The sequence below is a fragment of the Oryza brachyantha genome, chromosome 7 (assembly GCF_000231095.2).
Source record: "Oryza brachyantha chromosome 7, ObraRS2, whole genome shotgun sequence".
NCBI classification, from domain to species: domain Eukaryota; kingdom Viridiplantae; phylum Streptophyta; class Magnoliopsida; order Poales; family Poaceae; genus Oryza; species Oryza brachyantha.
The window spans coordinates 3,842,670-3,864,968 of NC_023169.2; the positions used below are offsets into that span (position 1 = coordinate 3,842,670).

A 22,299-nucleotide genomic window follows, 5' to 3' on the forward strand; every position below is an offset into this window, starting at 1 on the left:
ATTAGGTCTTGCTCTAGCTTCTTTGGGGATTATTTCTTCCTTCCCAACGCTTTCACGTTGTCTAGGGGAAAATGATGGGTTTTGTTTGAATTGAGTTTACTATCATGTCAGGCATCTCATTATCATCAGCCCATACCGATATGGTAGAAACAGTAATATTTAAGCAATCTTCCACAGCAATTAAACAAACTAAATTAACATAGGCTTGCTTATGTAAATGAAAATTATTCAATTTAAGCTACCAGCATCCATACGGCTGGATCACATAAAACATGAACGAGAATGTAAAGAATGCGAACTAATAATTTATTGTGTCCTTCATAAGATACAAAACTCGTTGACAGTGTCAGCCACTCACATCAAAACAGTATATAACTTTATCAACAAAAGAATACATATCAACACAACTTTCTGATGAACAATATCCTCTGGTCTGTACGTAGCTGTAAATAAGGCCACCTCCTAATAACTTAAAACACAATTGGTGGCAAACACAACTGGCAGTGTTTCTTTTTCTCTACAATCCTCTGCTTTCTTAGCAGTTGATGCCACATGTTTGGGTATCTGGGCCAGTAACACGGGTGGTGAATGGATCGATGCGAACCCACAGCAATGAGAAGATGGAAGCCAGGAGGATTGCCCAGACAACAACAATGGTTGGAGTGCGGTTTTGCCTGCCCATAAGACCCTTGAGGAAGGGGTACAAGTGAACAATCACCCAGAAGGCGAAGAAGAGCTTGCCGAAGAGTGGCCCCCATGATTGGTAACCGCTGTTGATTGCATATGAGATACCAGCAACGACACCGACCAGGTTAATGATCAAGATGGTTGTAGGAGGGATGAGAAGCGTTGTCCACTTGAACATGTAGAGCTCAGCAAAGTCACCGTCCTCATCAGAAGCCTTTGAGGTGACAGTGAAGTTGGTGTCGATACCAGCAAGAACCTTGAGAAGACCCTGGAAGACAGCAAACAGGTGCGCAGATATACCTCCAATAACCCAGAACTGCTCATTTCTCCACCACTCATCTATTCCAACACCACTCCACCTCATCTCCAGGATACCGGTGGCAAAAATTGAAATGAAGAGAGAGATGAACCAAATACTAGCAAAGTTGCTAATCTGCATTCCAAAATTAATTCAGTTAGTGTAGTTGTTTCAAACATTTTCTATAGAAGGGCATAGATATGCTGTCATAGCTTACCTCTGGGATGATGAACTTCCCAGTGAGCAAACAGATAGCAGGCAAAACACAGTATATGAGAAGTGGGACCGATGTCAGTGGATAAATAGTGGTGTTGATGTAGGCAAATCTCTCCAAGAACTTAAGGCGTCCACCATAGCCATACCATATGGGACAATGGCGACTGAAAAGAATTTCAACAGAACCAAGTGCCCACCGAAGCACTTGGTTCAGACGATCTGAAAGATTGATGGGAGCAGATCCCTTGAAAGCTGGGCGCTTAGGCATGCAGTAGATTGACCTCCAGCCTCGTGCATGCATCTTGAATCCAGTAAGAATATCTTCTGTCACGGAACCATAGATCCACCCAATCTGCAATTCATGCCAACCTTATTACATCTAACAAGGAATGCCCTTACCCATATGTCAGTTTTAACATTTCATGTGCAAGTTGTTACAACAGTAACACGATATTTTTTTTCATCTAAATCAACTTTATCCTTGATTTACACAAGCTACTAAAAAGGAATGTAAACACTGCTGCTCTGAGAAATGATACGTTACCTCAGTACCCCATTCAGTCTTGTCCTCATAGCCACAACTAATCACATGGATAGCTTCTTTCAAAAGAGATTCTGGGGTTGCAGATTGAGGAACACCACCATATTCCATAAGAGTGGAGGCAACGAACGCTGCAGACTGGCCAAATCTCTTCTCCAAGCTCATTTGAGACATGAGAAGTGATTTTTCATCATCAAATCCAGCACCTACCATATAGATGATATGTCAGGATGATATGTTGATTACAACTTGCAATCCCAAAATATGCGATAAAGGACACTAGAAGATGCAAGAGCATATGGATGGTACCTTCAACACCCTCCTCTATATCTTCAAGATTGAATACTGGCACAGAACTGTCTACATGCTTGTTTGACTTCTTTTTGTCCGAGCTCTTCTTCTTTGACTTGCTTGCCTTCTTCCTGCCCCCACATAGTGATGACAAGAAACTTCCCTTCTTCTTTTGCTTAATTGGGGGTTCATAACCATATAGAGCTGTTCTGTTGAAAACACAACCAGTCCCCACATAAACAGGCCCTTGGATGCCATCGAGACCCCTCAAGTTAATCTGTAGCAGACAGAAATATCCCAAAAAAATATTGAATTGGTTAGAAATACAATTGCATATCACTAGTGGTTTCAAATAAGTGAGAAACTTAAAAGAGAATTGGCAACTTACATCGAAAAACACAGTGTTCCTGTTTGCATATCGATCATTCCTATCAATACCATCGAACCTTTGTGGAAACTGAACATAACAGACACTCCTTCCTAGGTTTGGATCCATAAGAAAGCACATAGCTTCCCGCAGAGCCTTGCTGTTGTTGATGTAATGATCACAATCAAGATTCAACATGTATTGTCCATTAGTAAGCACAGCTGAAACACGAACCTACAGAAAAGATTAATCCTCCATTAGAAGAGAAATGAAAATGAACTAGTTAATGCAAGTTTGTAAATACTCCACTACTCACAAGAGCATTCATGGCACCAGCCTTCTTGTGGTGCTGAAACCCAGGACGCTTCTCACGAGACACGTAGACCAGGCGGGGAAGCTCATTACCCTCAGTATCAAGGCCACCACTGTGACCAAGGAAAACCTGAGAAAAATAATAAAGAGAAATCAGTAAAACAATAATCATCAGGTACAAGAAGCTACATCGAGCATGGTGGAGTATATTTTATTGGAAATGCACTAACCTGGATCATTCCAGGATGGTCCCTAGTATTGTTTCCTGGCCATGGTGTGCCATCTTGCATGATCCATCCTTCCTCAGGGACTTTCTGTGCCTTAGCAACAAGGCCATTTATCCTAACTTTGAATTCTTCATATTCTCTCTGCAACATTATTTTTGTTTAGACAATGCTAGCATTGGATCAAAAGATAGCAAAAGGCATAATCATGTGTTTACAAAAACAAAACAAACCTTCATGGCACGGCGGTCTTTAACGAATGAAGGGTGGACTTTGTCTTTCAAGTAATCGATTTTCTGGGAGAAGTACCACTCAGGAGCTCTGGGCTCAATGTTATACTTCTTAACAAATGGAACCCATTTTCTAGCAAACTCTGAAGTCTCAGCCAATGCATCAAAAGTCAGCATTGCAGCACCATCGTCAGATACATAACAAGAGACCTTGTCCACCGGGTAGTCAACAGCAAGAATTGATAGCACAGTGTTGGCAGTAACAAGAGGAGGTTCCTTCATGGGGTCGACTGTACTGACAAAAATGTCAACAGCAGCCAACTGAGATGGTTCACCTTCTCTGTCATACCTGTTAGCAGAAATGAGGTGGTAACAGCATCAGCAATATGAATACATGATGTTTGTTTGGATTAAGTACAAAAGAGCTGAAAAGGAGATCACCTCAATGCCAGCCTATCAAGGTAGGTCTCACGGTTGATTGGAAACCATTTTGGGAACTGATCCAATATCCAGGACAAAGCAAACCAAATCTCACATATCACAGATAAAAGCCACAGCGGGTAGGCATTGCGTACAGGATTTGTAATACGGTAGTGGAGGAAAATGCTTAGAACAATCAAACGCAGTACAATGACCATTCTGTAAGGATTTATTCTGGATGAAGGAAGGGGAACTTTTCTAGAGAGAGGCTGGCGAGTTTCATCATTCCTGCAATTCAAATGCATAAAATTAATGTCACAAGACTTGTTTATGCAACATGGAAAATGCTCCGATAATTTAATCTCTAAACTATTTGACTTTGTGAACTTTCAGATATATTTTGTTTCCTTCTATCAGGGAAAGGAAACGCAGTTCACTCAGGGTAACTGCACTAAAGAGTTAACTAGTAACTTAGGACAGACACTTTTTTTTGTTAAATTTACCAAATCATTGTACCAAAAATTACAACTGTAAGTATTAGTGGAAAAAAGTGGAGCTCATTGATACATTGAGATCACCCACTTGTTCGGCTGCATCTTGATGTCCACAGTGCAAAACAAAAAAGATCCATATAGTAAATTTGGTTAGTCCGCAATTTAGTTAGAACCTAGCCATACTACATTTGTAAATGTGTTGATAAAAGTTTCCACTAACAGTTAGCATATGATCTTGTAAATGATGTGTATGCTGAGAGGATTAGGAAGATGTCAGGACTCACAGTAAGGCGTCTTCCATGTTGTAATCAGTAGATGCATCAATATCACCAACTCCCCGACCTTCAGAAGGAGCAATGCTTGTCCCATTGGTCATGGGAATTGCGCCCTTATCCTGTTTCATTTTCCAGCCATCAACTCTTTCTTTCCAGGCAACATTTCCAATGCTACCAGAGAACTCCCTTGACGGATTTGCTGGAAAGAAGCAAGAAACGATATTACGATCAAGGAGATGTGCATAATGATAACATCATATCAAGATATAAACATACGTGAATGGTTCACATAGGGGAATGGAGCGCGCTTGCCGATGTTTCCAGTAGGAGACATCATATGATGATCAGGGGAAGCTCCAGGGATTTCTCCCGAGATCTGCAAAATCCAATCAAGATTAGCCATTTTGAGCATGCCCAGACAATCGATAGCACGATCAGTTTAAAAGCTCACACCCACCTGGCTATTAGTGACTGAAGGGATGTATCCCCGAGGGATCTCACCACTGTCATACTTGGTGAGTCCGATCTCGCCGCTATCATACTTGGGACGGCCAACATCTCCACTACCCCCAGCATTCATGCGCCAGCTGCGCATCCTATCAGCAATCTTCTGCTTCTGGTCAGCGCTGCTAGATGCAGGGTAGTTGTAGTCACTGACATCATCAGCATCAGTGTCCTCGCCTTCCTCCCCGCGGATCGCTGGGCTCCCTGCATAAATTCCCACACAGTTCAGCAATCCATTTCAAAACAGCTCCCTCACACCCAGAAAAAGTTAACTCTGTCTCGAATTTCCAAAAATTAGCACAACATTCATCATGTATGGCCTTGCTAACAAGAAAGCAATGAGATCCACCAACTTCTACTGTTCTTAACTAGAGATCCAAATTTCTGCCAGGTGCTCCGAGCAACAGCAAGATGAGCGGGAATGGAGGGAGGGACGGGGGGGGGGGGGGGGGGGGGGGGGATGCCATTACCCTTGTGGCGCTTGTACTTGGTCTTGCACTGGGGGCACGCCTGGGTGCCGTCCTTGCGCTCGTACTCGTAGCAGGGGCGGCACACCGGGAAACCGCAGACGTCACAGGCGGCGAAGACGTCGCCCTCCGCCGTTGTGCCCACGCCGTCGCCGCAGATCTGGCACGCCTGCCCGCTCCCGTGCCTCCCCGACTTCTGCAGCCGAGATCAGCAACAAAAAAACAACAACCAAATCTCCCCCACATCAGAATCCGAGGCTCTCCTCCGCGAGATCCACGCCCACGAAAATGCGGCAAACTCACCACGGCATCCGCGTCGCCGTCCATGGCGCACGCCGCAATCACCACCACCAGAAGCTGAGCTCACCCGCGCCCCCCGGGCACCGACACCCCCGCCGAGATCCGAGCGCGGATCAGCACTGCCGCATCCCGCGCTGCAAGACACAACATCCAGATCAGCGACAGCAGAGCATAGCACGGCACGGCACGGCATTCCAGAGGGCGCCGGCGGCCAACGCATTACCTGGAGTCCGGAGGGCTTCCACCGGGCGACGCGGGATTCGGGGCAGTGGGGGGGAGTGGGAGCGCGAGGGCACCGCTCCTCCTACTAGTAGTGGGGCGCTTCACTGCGGAGGAGGAGAGAGAAAAGGACAGGGCACCACCCACACCCACACCACCACAGCAATGGAGAGAGAAACGTGAGTCGGTTTGGCTGTCGCTTTCGCCTCGCGCGATTAGCCATTAAACAAATCTCGCGGTAAACCCTAGGTTTACTCGAGGCGAGAGGAGAGAGGTAGACGAAAGGGTGAGCTGGACGGGGGTGTGGGGCCCACGTGTCAGTGGGGCTGGCGGTCGGGCACCGACAGCAGAAATGACCGAGCGGCTGCGGCAAAGGAATTGCTACGCGCACCCGCTGTCTCCCCCCGAAATGGAGTCATGGGTTTGCCGTTAATCAATGTAATGTTCTTCTCCGGCCAAAGATGAAAAATTAGATTATTTAATTTTTTGATGGCTATTTAATAATGTGGACGACAAAATTAGTTAGTTCAAAGTTAAAAGGACATAAAAAATAAGATGATGAACTTCTGTATAAAAAATTTTAAAAAAAAATATGCCGATTAGTAGTTCGAAAGACTGTACTTGTATGCCAATCAAATGCTGAGAATAATTGGGGGAATATAATTCAGCCATAATAGTATTCCTTTTCAGTAGCGATGGTATTGTTTGCTTGGTTTATAAATACAGTAGTAGTAGTGTGACATGTATGACTAAGAAAAATATGGGTTTTATCACTTTTGTTATGATTACCATCTCTACGATGGTCATATGTACTTATATCGATTATTTTTAAATTAAGAGAAAATTAGAGTGACCTATAATCCGGGAGATTACGTCAGTTGCAGCGAGGGTTTCATAAAGTTTCTATCTTACTAATTAAATGACATGTCACGTGGACAAATGATATGACATAGAATTTATAGTGTGAGAGAAGAGTTGAGTTTTATGGTATTAAATTGGGTGTACACACTTACATAGATTATGAACTAGATTGAAAACTCCGCCATGAGTAATACGTTTTATCTCTAGTCAACTCATATTATGAACTAGATTGAAAACTCCGCCGTGAGTAATACGTTTTATCTCTAGTCCACTCATATTGGTTATTTGGACGTAATATTTATGTGATATTTTAGCCTATGGAACCATGAAGTGAAATTTTTCACTGTAAATATTTTTTTGTTCATCCTCAAATATGTTTTGATAATATGACATTATTAAAAACCACACAATGAAATGTTGCACAGAGAATGACCTTATATTCATGTTTTGAGCCAAAATGTTAAGCACCGTAAGATGGTATCACTCAAGCCTTAAAAAGGTGACTAGGGTTGCGTTCTTCTTATAGATGAAGATGTGATACCTATTTAATATTAATGGTATAAACGATAGAACTAACTGCTACAAAGTTGTAAATCTATTTTTAAAATATAAGATAATAAATTTATATATACAAACTTTTTAAAAATATATATTGTTAAGTAGTTTGCAAGTGCGTGCAAAAGCCAGGAAAAATCTATTTAAAAGAACACCGAGTGGTTGTTTGGATCCACGGAGTTCCTTGTCACATTGGATGTTTGGACGTTAATTAGGATTATTAACTATAGACTAATAACAAAACTAATTGCATAAATAAAGGCTATTTCATTAGACAATTTTTTTAAGCCTAATTAATCCACTATTAGCAAATGTTAGCATCACATTCGCTAATCATGAACTAATTAGACTCAATAAATTCGTCTCGTGAAATAGTGCAGAGTATAACTGAGGTCGATTTTATTAATAATCTATATTTAATACTTTTAATTAATGTCAAACATTCAATGCGACCGGAACTGAAAAATGTTGGAGGGAAAGTCTGAGTTCATGCCGGTCAGCAATGGCAAAAGAAAATTGTTCATCGTATTTGACGACACAAGCTATGGTATACATGCATGCTTAAACTACTCATTTTGAGTTAAGTAATAAGGACGGTCGTAATTCCCTCGGTGAACTTGTATGAAAATTACGTACTACAGTGGACTTATATTGTGTGCTGTATCAGAGAGTGTAACAAAACATTCTAGTTTAATCGTGTGAGCTACAAAATGGGGGATAGTGATGTTTTCTTCTCTTCCTGGGGAATGTAGTGATTTTCGAGGAAGAGATGCATTGTTTAAACAAAAGCAAGGGGGGATTGTTTGGTTTTTAAGCGGAAAAGCCAAGCAACACATTTATAAATAAAAAACTTATTCGAAATAATTTACGGATAAAATTTTTATATGCATGTTCTTAGCGATGTAAAATTCAAGGGTGAAAAATAAACTGGCATGAAAAAACATTAAATATACTCTAAATTTACAGTTAAAAATTTAAATTTTGGCTTATAAGTATAATAAAAAATGAAAAGATAATGCTACAAGTTTGTTCAGGTTGTTATAGCAAGCCAATAAAATTAATTTCTAAAGATTGGTAAGTGATTACATAAGGCCTTTTCTTAAGTTCCAATGCTAGATTATAAGCCAATTATAAGTATATTTTAAAAAATAAGAGACGAGAGAAAAGATTATGACATGTATTGATGTTTTATAAGTAATTATTATATATAATAGGCTATTAGTTGGCTATACTATCAAACTTGTCTAACAAAGTGGAACAATGGAACAGCAATCAAATTTTTCGGTAGTGGTTACTAGCAGATATTTCCGTGGAAGATATGATGCACCAAACTAACGTCACGGCTCCTTCCAATATCTTTTCAATCATATGAAATGAGATTGTAAGTAATATTTATACGTAGTAATTATATAAATCAACTAAGAGTTGCGGTATATGTAAATTACTCTGGTATACCCAATATCACACTGTCAAAATCATTACCACAAATACAAATATAAACTAAAAATTGCATGCGGCACGAAGACCGTGTAGATAAAATCGTTTATCTTTCATGTGAAATTCATTCTCTTCTCCTCGTAAAAAAAAAGAGAGAAATTAAACCATGTAAGAAAAATTGGAGGCCGCCAACAAACGGGAGTGGCCAGCAGAACACCATGACCGACACAACAGTGAGCCGGGCCCACCGGTTTGTGACGTGTGCGACCCCTTTTTTTTTTTGGCATGGTAGGTGGTGCCTCGTGTGGATCTCATTTCCTTTTTATTTTCTTTTTCTCTGCCACCGACAGCCCCGGCCGCGCGGTTGTTGGCAGTGGCATTTCCGTAATTCCTGGCTAAACCATTACGTGTTGCCTTGGGCTTGTGTGACACTTTTTCTCGTGTCAGTTTCAGTTAATCATCGGTGGTAGAAGAGCAGGTTCAATAGGATACCGGCAATTCATACAATAGTTATTACAAAACATTAATATATGGTCTCACCTATTATACATATACTGTGTCTTAAAGTCCATACTATAGCTAGCTATAAATTAGTAGCACACTTTCTTCTCTTTTCTCTTTTATCTCTTTAAAATATGATTATAGCTGACTTATATCGGAAGGTTGTTTCTGTCTCTCTTTTTTCTGTTTTGTCCTGACAGCAGCAACATCGGAAAGGAAAACCGGTAAATCTTAGGTTTCACGATTTCTTGGATTGTGTATATGGCTCATGCCTAATTCCTTTTAAACTGGATTTTAAGATTTAATTTTAAGTTAATTTTTTCTTTTTTTCGCCGTAGTTTATTTGTTAGCATTTGAATTTAAATCATTAGGGTTATATATATAAATAACTTGTCCGTAAAATAGTTTTCTTTCTAGTATTATTTTTAGATGTTAGAAGTTAGATATTATTGTTTGATATGTGAAAGTGACATTACTTGATTCATCATAGATAACACTTGCATGTAGTTATATTTTTAGTAACTTCTATGAATGTACTAGTAAATGACTACCATCCCTATCATTCTTTTTTACTTATGCCTATAAGCCAAAACTATATAAGATTGAAACTCAAACTACTAAAACCATCACAAGTTTTGAAATTTTCAATAGCAGTAAAGGTCTAGAGGTGTGAAACGACGCTGGTTCTAGCTGGGTCGGTCAACTCACCCTACTCAATGGGTAGGTCCACCCCTAGAGTGACCCAAACCACAACATGAGAAATTTACATGCTTCAAAATAAAAAGATATATTAAAGGATGATCTAAACTGAAACCTAGATAACAAAAGATGGCATATACTGCAATTCACTCTTATAATTTTTCTCAATGTTCAACTATAATGTCGCGCCTACTACTACCAATGACAAGCTTATCAGTTTAGTGGTGAAGAATGTGTCAGTTTTGGTGTTTCTCCATTAATTTGAGGGAATAAAAAGTCCTAATCTTTATGGAATAAAACCGTTCTTAATCCAGCCTAGAATAGACTAAAGCAAGTATAATAGCAAGCTATAAGCTAGCTAAATGCTTACGTGGAGAAGAGAGGGGATGAGAGAGAGAAGAAGTGGGCTATAATCTTATAGTCAGCTTAGACACAAGAACCAAGAAGAAACTATGTGATAGAGATATGTGGGTCCTATATTTAATGATAAAGAGCTAACTATTGTATGGATGAGCTAAGAGAAAACTACAAGAGCCTTATAGCCAGCTTGTTGGCTATATTATTAGCCTGGCTCTAATCATGCGTAGCTACTTAATGGAAATAGTTAATTGATGTGTGCATGCCTGAACAGTGTGGCAACTTCCAAGTGCAAATAACTAATTGATATTGCAATATGAACAATAGGACAGCTCATCAGCTGCACTTGATCTATCACTCATGTGCATAATTGACTTTCCTGTTTGTTCTGCTATCAAAAAAATCTCAATCAAACAATGCAACATGCAAATATATTAGTCAGAGGAAGGTTGGTTTGCTAACCACCTCATGTGACTGAAAAAATTGTTCTTCAGCAGATTCCATGCCCTGGCATTGTCACAGGTTACTGAAGAAATTAAACCAATTTGTATAATTACTCCCATATCTGAACAACACATGAGCTGAACTCTTCCTTTTTGCACTGTATATATTCAGTTAGTTACTATGGAAAGGATCACTACTCTTGATTACAGAAGTGTACTGTTATTTTTCTCCCTTCTCCATAGCTCTCAGGGTAAGATCATCAGCATATCATAACCCTAAAGAAATCCTAAAGAAAGGGTGTTCACATGTGATAGTGTAGATTAAAAAGTTTAGAGCACAAATCCAAATTAATTTGGGACGATCTTTCCTAATCCGACGGCCCTGAAGAAAAGCACAGCAAGGAGACAGGTAATCTGTGCATTGGCACTGGGCTGTCACAAGCTTAGAGGTAGACGGTCCATGTCAATGTGAAGGTGATGCCTCACCTTGTAACCATGTCTGTGCCATTCCAACTCATCCACATGAAAGGGACCCCATTGATCTATAATCTTCATATTAATTAAACCAGTGCAAGTAATTTCATTGGACATGGCTTTTTGGTAATTTGTATTTGTTGTTATTATTATATTTCTAGGAGCTAATTTTTTTGTTTATCTCTTTCGAGAATAGCATGAACAGTGGATGGTAGAGGTTTAGCTAGTTCAAAGGTTCATCATGTGTTAAATTTTTAGCTAGTTCATTCAATTATTTTTAAGGATATCGTTGCATGATGTCATAAAGAAGATGAATCATATCCTTTCCTTTTACCAGCCATAACGCTTATAAGTTAAAAGTTATTCATGGATAAACTTTTATATATGTGTGTTTTAGCAACTTAAAAGTAAATACTGAAAAAAAAACTACAACACGAAACATCAAAATTAGGTCTAAAATTAATTTTTCAAATTAAAATTTTAGCTACGACTGATAAACTAAAGAGAAAGAACTTCTTATGTTTCTATTTGTTCACACCATTGGGTTCGAGACCTCTAACAATTCTCTATTCCTTTGTAGTTCACCCACAAAGCTGGATTCCTAAAAGACCACATCATCATGAAATTATAAAATTATAGTCGTCCGATTAAAACCAGTCAGCTTTGACTCTGTCGACACGTGTACATGAATTTCAGCTCATTAGATCCACTCATCCTCTTCAGCCCAAAAGCCCACCATGGAGACAAAATCCTAGATTTGGCCCCAATCCATCCGCAATTTTATCGATGCAGATATCAATAGTTAGATTTAATACTTATATTGTTAGATGCATATCTTCTATTTCTAGCTAGCTTTAGTTATCACTACATTTCTACTATTTGATGTGATCAATAAAATAATACACCTTATATATTTACATGTTACTCTAAAATTATGTCTTTATATTGTCTTCATATGCCCTTCATTTGTTATGATATGTAGTTTATTGTGTTTGCAATCGATTTTACAAATTTAAATTTTTAATTGATACTGTGGTTCTCATTACAAATCTAAAATTATATACATAGTAATCATTCGTACTAATGTTCACATTTTTAAAATTTCTAATATGTCTACAGCATCGCGCGGGTATCAAATATAGTTTAAAATAATTGCAACCCTCCCTCGCTCATCCTTGTTGCTACTCTCCTACCTCTGCCACCATCTCTGGCAAGTTCCTCCTTTTCTGTGTTATCTTTGTTTCTAACGGCTCATGTCACTGAACTCAACCTCCTCTTCACAGCCACGACAACGACCCTATAAATTTATCTTATCAGTAGACTTCTGATGCCATGACGTTGGTCTAAAACTTCAATATTAGCTGATCATTTTTTTTTTACTTCCACCTCCCACCTTCTCATGTATCTAGCCACTTGGCATCATTAGAAGAAGGTTTTAGAGCAACTATTACTAGCGGGTCTTTTGTCATCTTCCCTTGCTAGAGAGTAAGTAGACCAATTGTTAGGATTGTAGGTGGCAAGGAGTGAAATATGTTAATTATTGATGAATACTATCTCTGTTTATCAGTATAATTAAATTTTCTAGTATTGATTTGATTCATATGCACGAGTTAGATGTATATATAAACAATATATGTTGATCATAGATAAACTTAGGCATAGATAAAAAGTCTTATAGTATGAAACAGACAAAAAGTAAATCATATATATGCCACATACTCACGTATGACTAATTTACATGTTTGATATATGCATCTATATTTATTAATCCATATATACGTAAATAAGATGCGAAAATCTTATAATATAAAATAAAGTGAGTACAAATTTAGTGCAAGATGTGATTTTCAAAAAAAAATGGAAACATTGTCTGCTTGGCACGGTAGTTCTGAAAACTATAAGCATCACTTGGCAAGTATTAGAGCAGGTACAATAGCAGACTATAGGCCAGCTATAAACATATTTTAAAGAGACAGAGAGGAGAGATAAGAGCAACGAGCTACTAATTTATAGCCAGTTGCAGCACGAACTCCAAGACGCAGTTTGTGTATGATATGTGAGACCATGTATTAATAATACTTTATACATAACTATGGTGTAAATTGGCTATTAGATTGATTATAGATGAATTGGAGCTAGTAGTTGGCTATACTACTGAATTTGCTCTGAGGCCAGTCTTAATACATAGTTTCATAACATAGTTACCAAGATTGTATGTAAACGAGCTAAATAAGTTTTATGGGATGAAACTTCTCTCTCATCTCACCGATCAACGATTTTACTGACGTGTATGACAGCGGTAAAACATGCTTTTAAGATTGGCCATACTGTACACCATCAACCAGCAGTACGCTACCGCCACTGCTGTAATTAATAAATCCAGTTAATTCGAGAGCGACACGTGTCACCCTTGCATGCCAGCCAGGAGCCGCGCACGCGCCTCCTCCTCCTCCCCCTATCCCTTCTCCTCCACCTCCAAGAACTCCGCCCGCGCCCATGGCCGCGTCCACCGCCCTCTGATCTCACACTCTCCTCACTGTCACTGATCAGCAGTGGTCACTAGCTCGTTAGCTCCATGCTGGGCTCGGACCAGCTGGTCCTGCACCGGCCGGCGCCGTCGGCTCCCCGCGCCGAGCCGGACGATGTCGACGACGTGGAGGTGGAGGTGGAGGCCGAGGCCGACGACGGCCACGTGGCGGCCGCCACGGGGTTCAGGGACATCCACCCGGAGCCTCCGCCGCCTCTGAGGCAGGCGTCGTGGGGCGCGGCGAGCCACCTGTCACTGTCGTCCTCCGGCGCGGGCGACGTCGAGCAGTTCGCCACCATGAACCGCGAGTTCACCGCCATGGTGGCTGCCGGCGCGGGCGCGTCCAACCCCGACGCGCCCGGAGGCGACGCCGCGGAGATGCTGCAGCTGGCGCGCATCGGCGAGAACGAGCCGGCGCCTTCGCCGACGGCGGCCGAGACGACGACGGCGAACACGCTTGCCGTCCCTGCGCCGGTGGAGCGGGTGAAGAAGGAGGAGGTGGAGGCGAAGATGGCGGCGTGGCAGGCGGAGGAGGTGGCCAAGATCAACAACAAGTTCAAGCACGAGGAGGTCGTCATCAATGGCTGGGAGAGCCAGCAGATCCACAGGGCCACCTCCTGGCTCGCCAAGATCGAGGTACGCACGCGCCACACCACGCCCGCTCGCCATGAATCCTTCCAAGAACTTGATCCGCGCCGCGGCTAACGTCGATCGATCCATTGGCAGAGGAAGCTGGAGGAGGAGCGGGCGAAGGCGACGGAGAAGGCGCGGAACGAGGCGGCGGCGGCGCGGCGGAAGGCGCAGGAGAGGCGCGCGGAGGCGGAGGCGCGGCGCGGGACGAAGACGGCCAAGGTGCTCGACCGAGCCAACTTCTGCAAGGCCGCCGGCAGGCTGCCCTCCAAGCGCTCCTTCTTCTCCTTCTGAATTAACCAAACCTGGCTTAGGCTTCTCATGTTAATTAGCTATGTTCTACTTAATTGATCAATCAATTTCTCATCTTCTTGCCTATGGGCTATGGTTGATCATTAGCTACCTCTTCTATACTTTGTATAATCATGATATTTCATGTATATATGTGTACTGAATTTTGAAGAATTTGTGCCTTAGTTTTGTGTTGTAAACATTCAGAGTTCAGAGCGATGATTCACAAATTAATGATCAGTACTGAAAGTATAGCAGTACTTAGACCTGTCCTAGCTACTGTATGTTTGTATTGTAGAATCTGAAATGTGAGTCATTAGAGGCCTTAATCTCTTGCTCATTTTCTGTGCATTCCTTCTAGTACATTTTAGAGCACACTGGTTTTTGCCTGCATTTTTCTGTAAAATTGCTGTGTGCCTGTTTGGTGATGACCGATGCGCAAGGGAATTTCAGCTTCGTCAGAGATCTGACCTGATCTGCAGGCTTGAAACTAATGAACCACAGGCTTTACAAGCAGTGACAGCCTGATCCTGATGCAGACACACATATATGGTTGCCCATTTACCTAATAACAAAATTAAGCAGATTGATTTGCGGACAGTGACCGGTGGTGAGAAATGAATTTGACAACGACGCAGCCAATTTTATTGACTGTTTTGCATGATGACATGTCTAGGTTTTGACAAGAGTAGATTAGCTAAACCTTTTTTGAGTGCTGATGCTGTGCTTCAGCCTGCAAGGGGGGCGGGTTGGCCCATTAGACCAGGGCGGGTCGGATCCAGAATTTGGCACTAAAAGGTTCTCGGGCCGGCCCATTAACTTGTAGGGTATACTGAGGCCGGATCCATTTACACTTAGGGTACATAGAGTCCGGATCCGTTCACACAGCAAGGGGGGCGGCTGCATCTACGACAAACGGCGGCGGCGGCTGCGGGCTCGGCTGACCACGGCGGTGGCGGCGAGCGGCGGACGACTGCGGCTGCGGCGAGCGACGGACGACTACGGCAAGCGAGTGGCGGACGACTACGGCGAGCGAGCGGCGGACGACTGCTGCTGCGGCCGGTTCGTGCCCCATCCGTGCTCGTGGACGTCCTGCCTCTGACTCTGCTGACTGGATGCTACTGCGGGTCATGGCAATGTAGCCATGTCACCATGGATGATTCAAAGCAGTCAGAAGGGAAGGAATTGAGTTGAAGTGACTCAACAGGTGTCAAGTGTCGACATGGTGTGGATCATGATGATCTACAGTTGTTTACAAATGAATCGGGAAATCATGTAATCTGCACTGGCGGTGCTTTTGCCCTTCTGCTTGATGGGCACAGGCACTAGTTATATGATGCTAGTAGGCCGCGTTCGGTAGAGAGAAATAAGGATTAGTTATCCGGTGTGAAAAAGTAGCAATAGATTAGTATATGATTAATGTAAAAAAATTATAAAATAAATTAATATGATTAAAATTTTAAAGTAACTTTTCTATTGAAAATTTTCGTAAAAAATACACTGTTTAGAGCAGGTACAGCCAGCTGTAAGCATATTTTAAAAAGATAAGAGAGGAGAGAGAAAAGAAATGAGCTACTAATTTGTAGCCAGCTGCACACGGGTTACAAGACAAAATGTAACATGTGAGACCATGTATTAATGTTTTGTAGGTAACTATTGTATGAATTGGCTATTAGATTGACTATAGATAAATTGGAGCTAATAGTTGGCTATACTATTGAACTTGCTCTTAGCAGTTTAGAAAACATGCGTGCGAAAAACGAGAGAATCTGGGTAAGAAAAGGGCAGCCGAACACTGCTGATTCAAACAAGACTTTTTTTTTTCTGGCCCGTAGCAAATCAAGCCCGGACCATTCAATTCCTCCAAGAATAAGTTCACCGGAGGTCACTCAATTTAACCGCGAGATTTTTTAAGGTTCCTTAACCACAAAACCAGAAATGTCTACCCCTAAACTCACTCAACCTGTTCACGGGAGGTCCCTCGGCAGTATTTTTGTCCGGTTTTACTGACGTGGCATCCTAGTCAGCCAAAAGAATAAAAAAAGTCTATGGGGTCCACATGTCAACTGCACACCTCTTTTTCTCTCTCTTCTGCATCCCAGGCAGCAGTGAGTGCTGCGGCGGGCTGCGGCAGCGGAGCTATGGTGGGCAGGCGAGGCGGTGGGTAGAGCGGCGACAGGCACGGCGACGAGCTGAGTGGCATCGGGCCACGACGACACAAAACCGTGCGCAAACATTTCGAACCAGACGCGCTGGCGACGACTGTGTGCCACGGGGTCGGAGGCTTCATTGGCTATTGATCCAGTGTGTCGCGGGGTCAGAGGAAACGGCGGTGAATACATGTGCCCCAGTACCCGGTGGGTGGCGGAGCAGCTCCATAGATGCACCTCAACTCTTCCGTTCATCTCTGGATTGGCCGATTAGTATCTGTCTCCCCGGTGAATGTGATGTTGACATGTTGTCGAGTGCCTTGCGTATATAGGAGTATGCAACAGGGGTAGAGAAAGACAACAGGGGTAAATCTTGTGTCGTTGATCTAGCTCGTTAGGCTCACGAGTAGCTCACGAGCCAGCTCGAGCTGGCTCGTTATCTCTAACGAGCTAAAATGCTAGCTCGGCTCGTTAGAAAAATGGAATGAGCTGCATCGAGTTTGTCATGAGTCAAGCGAGCTAACGAGCCACGAGCTTTCTGTCCACCCCTAGCCAGGGGCGGCGTCGACGAGCACCACCTGGTACGCCACGTTCCGTCACGCTCGCCCTCTACCGCTCAGCCTGCCGCCGCACTTGCTGCTGACTGGGATGCAGAAGAGAGAGGAGAAAAGAGAAGAAAAAAAGAGGTATGCAGATGACATGTGGGCCCCATAGACTTTTTTTAAATTTTTTTGGCTAACTAGGATGCCACGTCAGTAAAACCGGACAAAAATACTGCCGAGTGACCTCCCGTGAATGGTTTAAGTAAGTTTAGAGGTAGACATTTCTGGTTTTGTGGTTAAGGGATCTTAAAAAATCTCACTGTTAAGTTAGGGACCTCCAATGAACTTATTCCATTCCTCCAAGCAAAGTATTTATTTTGGCCCAGAATGTTCATGGCCCAAGGCCCAGGTTCAGCTATTAAAGCTGAGAAGCATTCTGACCCAAAGGAGTTGCAATCCATAGAAGGAATTTTTTGTTTTATATTTTTTATTAAAATTTTCAAACTTTTTGTTTCAAAATATTGTAAATAGTCTCCCAACACCTAGCTATTGGACATAAACTATAAAACACTCACTAGCTAAACGTGAAATCCGACGCGACAAACATCTACTGGAATAAGGGTGTTTGTCGTTGGACAAAGCGTGTCATATTTACATGTGCCCTCCTTGCCGCTCTAATTACTATGCAATGATCAGAGTCCGTGTTTATAATGGGTCGATGGAATTAGTGACTTAATGGGAGAAAAAAAACGAAACTTCACCTATTTATGTTGCTGGGAAGCCAACACACATGTTTCTGTCTTCTCTATGTGCTAAACTTATTTTTCTACTATTTATGCTTATAAGATAAAATGTGAATTTTCAGTCTTAAATTGAGAGTTAATTTTTGGGGGTTTTTTTATCGTAGTTTATTTGTAACCTTTGCCTTCAGATAGCTAATAACACATATACAAAAATTTTATTTATAAATTATTTTTAGTTGGTAAATATACCTTGGTTTTTTTATGATGACTCCCATAGTTGGGAGACGATGGTGTTCTCTATATCCATCTCTGATCGAAAACATGCATCTCTTTTAGCTTGATATATGTAAACGTACTTTGTGCATCTTTGCAAGTTCTTTTTAAGAGAATTTGCTATTATTTATACATGTGCAAATATATTGATTACCAGTGGATTTAATGTCTTTAGTGTGATATTCTTAGTAGGTTTCTTATTTTTAACCAAGATTTAATTTTGTAATTCGCAGTTATTTGTTCTGTAAACTATGTAATAATTGGCCTTAGTTTCCACAAAGTAATATGAAATGAATTCTATTATACGTTTACAATTCCTAAATTATATATATATATATATATATATCTTTAATTAATTAATTTCTTTCTATTATAATATTATCCACTTGGCAATTGACATCTATTGCAACACGCGGCACTATGGTGGTAAGATTATGTTAAAAAGGACTTCCAGTGGAAAAGACAAGTAGTATCAAAAGGTTTGGTGTTTGATGTTGTCAAATTAACTTTCTGGCTTGGATCCAAAGTGATAATCATTTTGTGTACATGTGCTGTAAAGTTAGAAGGGAAAGGTGTAAATCTAAAGTGGGGGTGACGAGGTATCTGCCTGTCTAACCTCACTTAAGTGAACTTGTGAGTGTGCACATGAGTCAGCTGCAAAAGGTCAACAAGTTTTTTTTTTAGGCCAGTAAAGGTCAACAAGTTAAGATCAGCTCAAAAAGTAAAGGATGGCTACTCCTAAAGATTGGCAGAATCACATCAGCCATTTCGATAAAATACAGGCCGCGTTGGGCTCAGAGGGTACGTTGTACGGCATGAAAAACGTAACTATAGATCAATATATAATTACTTAATTACTAATTATAAATATTTTAAAAATAGATTAATATGATATTTTGAAATAACTTTTCTATAGAAAATTTTTGAAAAAATATACCATTTAACAATTCCGAAAGCATGCGCGTAAAAAACAAGAAAATCTGAGTCAGTAAGTGGGAAGAAAGAACTCGGCCATACAAAGTTTAGGCCTACTTTCTCCGTTCCACATCTTTTAAGATGATCTAGCTAGGTTATGCTAAATTGAACTTTCTAAATTTGGTTAGAAAAACATGCCAAGATTTCCAACATAACATAAATATACTATAAAGTATATATGATGAGATATTTGATGATAGATTTAGTGAAGCTAATGATTTTTATAAACCTAATCAAACTTATATAAATTAGAGCGAGGATAAACACGAAACACGTAAGAGTAATGGTTAAGATGATTAATTCGTGGTAGAGATAGCTACGGGAAACTCTCCATTGGGTTTTACTCCACACATCCCCATCCCTGCGAGCTAATATTTTTTCCTGTTCATGCCAATTGCATGGGAAAAATTCAATCAATGTATATTTACTAATTCATGTGATACAAATATAGCACTGTTATTTATTAAATATAGCTATCAATATAATCGCATGACATGCACAAGAACAAAATAAGCTTGAATACATATATGCATATTAATCGGGTCTCCACGCGACCGAGGACAGGGAAAGATGGTCATCCCAGCCCTCGTGAGCAGGATTTACCTTACCGCAGGATTTACCTTACCGCTGAACCCTCTGAATCCATCACCCGACATAGCGCGATTATCTGGTTTTGTGCCACAATAATTACAGTTATCATGATAACCGTGGCAGAGAAGCCATCGGTTTGGCGAACCCTGTCTGCGACGGAGATATATTTTTTCCCGTAAAATATCAATTGTAATCATCTCTATCTTCCAAATAGAAGAATTCCCCGCGGAAAAGCGGGGAACGGAACCCATTACCATCTCTGATTCATGGTGACATCATCGGAGCATGATAGACCGTACACCTGTCCGGTGAATCAACCCATCCGTACTTGCAATCTTTTCCAGCAAACACAAAACTTATATAGCGACGGCTGAAACTGTCCAAATTGAAAGAAACATTACACTAATCCTGCCTTTTTCCTGGCCTAATTCTCGAAGCATCTTCATCCTGTTCTTCTCCAGATATTAATCATCCTCATGCTGAATTATTTCGGTAGGATTATCCGTAGTACCGTTGTACAGTAATTGTAGATCCTATATTTTACGGGTTCACATGTCAGCATCTGTTACTGCATATCAGCAACTGTATATCAGTAACCGCAGAGGATCCATGATAGATGCATCGATCGTAGAACTTAATCAGCAACGTAATGCAGCTTGTCTGACGACGCATCGATCATTATAATCTCACTGCAGACAAAGCAAAGTTGGGTTAAGATTTTTGATTACTTGATGACGCCAGGTTCGTCCACCTGGGCCCATAAACTATGGCTGTTCGTGACACGTCATCCCCATCGAATTATTTGGCTTATCATTGTACCCGACAAGATCAAGAGTGTGTGTGTGTGCAGAATTGATGGTTCATATTGCCTGTCATGGCTGGAGTCATTTGTAGTTTTTCTACAATACATTTTGCGTTTAAATTTTGGATTCTACATTTCTCCTATGAAATTATAGCCTTGTTTGATTTATAGTATTGAATGGATTATTGCAACGGATTATCTACTATATGTAGACACAATTGATATTATAAGAAATAAACTTACGGAATAGTTTAAAACAAATAATTTAATCAATGCAGTAGAAGAGAAATGTTTTTTTATAAAATGTATTTTTTTTGAAGTGTGGAGCAAATAATCTGTTTTGATATTCCGATGAATAATCTGGAAACCGCAGGGTCTAAGCATCATATGTTCATACTGATTTTGGGGAATTTTAGTAAAATCATGTAGTTTTAGATTGTCTCTGCAGGTTGTCAATATATCAAAAAATATTATCTTGTGTAGTTGTTAATTAGGTCTATTAATATTTAGCAATTCTAAAAAACTACAGTTGCAAAAAACAAAGGTTCTCTTCTACTCGGAAGTGATGGATGAGTTGCAATTCTCCTTCCCTTTTTTTCTTCGCATAGGTTTAGCTGTGAAATACTACTATTATAGACTTTCAGGCCAGCCTTCTTTAAAAAGTAGAGTTTCAGCCTTTGAATCAGTAAATCATGCGTGTCCAACGATACAAGAATTATTATCAAATATAATAGATTTTGTAATAAAATTGGCTCTAACTAAATTATTGTTTTGCGATGCTATATCATACAGTTTTGTAATGAGTTCAGTGATAAATCTGTAGTTTTTTAATAGTTTGGTGTAAGTACACGTAGCTTTATTAGTTAACAAGGGGGTTAACTGACCACGTGTGTAATTTGGATTTGAGGGGATTTTGCCACTTTTTACTAACTGGGTTTAATCACTCCCGCATACCTCTCACAGAGAATATAAATCTATTACCACTCATTCGTAAGAGCAAAAAAAAAGTTAAATTTTATGTTCTTAAACTGTGATATTTTATACGAACCTATAACCCTCCATTATTGTGTATCGCATCTAGTAACCCTTGTTAAGAGAAGTGGCGGACTCCAGTGCATTTTACTCTTAGTAAAATTTAATCCAACCGCTGATCTATTTTTATCCGACGGTTATGATTAAATTATACTACCAACAACCAACAATATTAAGTGTAGTAAAAATTTGAAGGGATAGTATCGTTCTTTTTATTGTGATCTTTATTGTGAAAAAGACAAAATTACAAAATACTGCTAATCAAGTAATTAATAAAGTACAGAAATATATTTTTCTACTGATAATATAATACTACAAATAAAATGCACCTTAGAGGTGCCCTAAGAGAAACCTTACAAATACAAACAAACCGACATGAAAAATGTTTTTTTAATTCGTGTTGGTTTAACTTAATTATTCCCATGAAAGAAAGAAAAAGGCAAACTATACGTGTGGTAGTATTTGCTTTACGTTTTTTTTCTGCAAGGAATTACAATGTAAATTTTAACACCATATTACCTACTAGCTAGCTACATTTCATCCATTGAATATGAAATCGATAAGTATCGAT

General features: G+C 40.4%; 2 protein-coding genes across 2 annotated transcripts; one reads left to right on the forward strand and one right to left on the reverse strand.

Annotated features, from left to right (window-relative positions):
• Positions 1-285: 285 nt before the first annotated feature.
• On the reverse strand, positions 286-5,942 carry LOC102713377 (probable cellulose synthase A catalytic subunit 8 [UDP-forming]). Its single transcript, XM_040525997.1, has 15 exons — positions 5,850-5,942; positions 5,630-5,760; positions 5,330-5,522; positions 4,813-5,063; positions 4,632-4,731; positions 4,365-4,554; positions 3,608-3,874; positions 3,170-3,515; positions 2,943-3,080; positions 2,717-2,842; positions 2,422-2,634; positions 2,052-2,310; positions 1,746-1,948; positions 1,203-1,553; positions 286-1,120 (listed from the first exon to the last, which is right to left on the reverse strand). The coding sequence occupies exons 2-15, from the start codon at positions 5,651-5,653 to the stop codon at positions 536-538; spliced, it is 3,246 nt and encodes a 1,081-aa protein (XP_040381931.1). The 5' UTR covers positions 5,654-5,760; positions 5,850-5,942; the 3' UTR covers positions 286-535.
• Positions 5,943-13,677: 7,735 nt separating this feature from the next.
• On the forward strand, positions 13,678-14,938 carry LOC102713649 (remorin 4.1-like). Its single transcript, XM_006657489.3, has 2 exons — positions 13,678-14,335; positions 14,426-14,938. The coding sequence occupies exons 1-2, from the start codon at positions 13,748-13,750 to the stop codon at positions 14,621-14,623; spliced, it is 786 nt and encodes a 261-aa protein (XP_006657552.2). The 5' UTR covers positions 13,678-13,747; the 3' UTR covers positions 14,624-14,938.
• The last annotated feature ends 7,361 nt before the right edge of the window (positions 14,939-22,299 follow it).

What these genes read in the sequence shown, in the direction of transcription:
- LOC102713649 (XM_006657489.3), top strand. Translation starts at nt 13,748, where the DNA reads ATGCTGGGCTCGGACCAGCTGGTCCTGCACCGGCCGGCGCCGTCGGCT. An exon ending in CCTGGCTCGCCAAGATCGAG is followed by an intron (nt 14,336 to 14,425) that starts GTACGCACGCGC and finishes ATCCATTGGCAG; the next exon opens with AGGAAGCTGGAGGAGGAGCG.
- LOC102713377 (XM_040525997.1), bottom strand. Translation starts at nt 5,653, where the DNA reads ATGGACGGCGACGCGGATGCCGTG. An exon ending in CAAGTACAAGCGCCACAAGG is followed by an intron (nt 5,064 to 5,329) that starts GTAATGGCATCC and finishes GAATTTATGCAG; the next exon opens with GGAGCCCAGCGATCCGCGGG. An exon ending in TATAGAGGAGGGTGTTGAAG is followed by an intron (nt 1,949 to 2,051) that starts GTACCATCCATA and finishes TCTATATGGTAG; the next exon opens with GTGCTGGATTTGATGATGAA.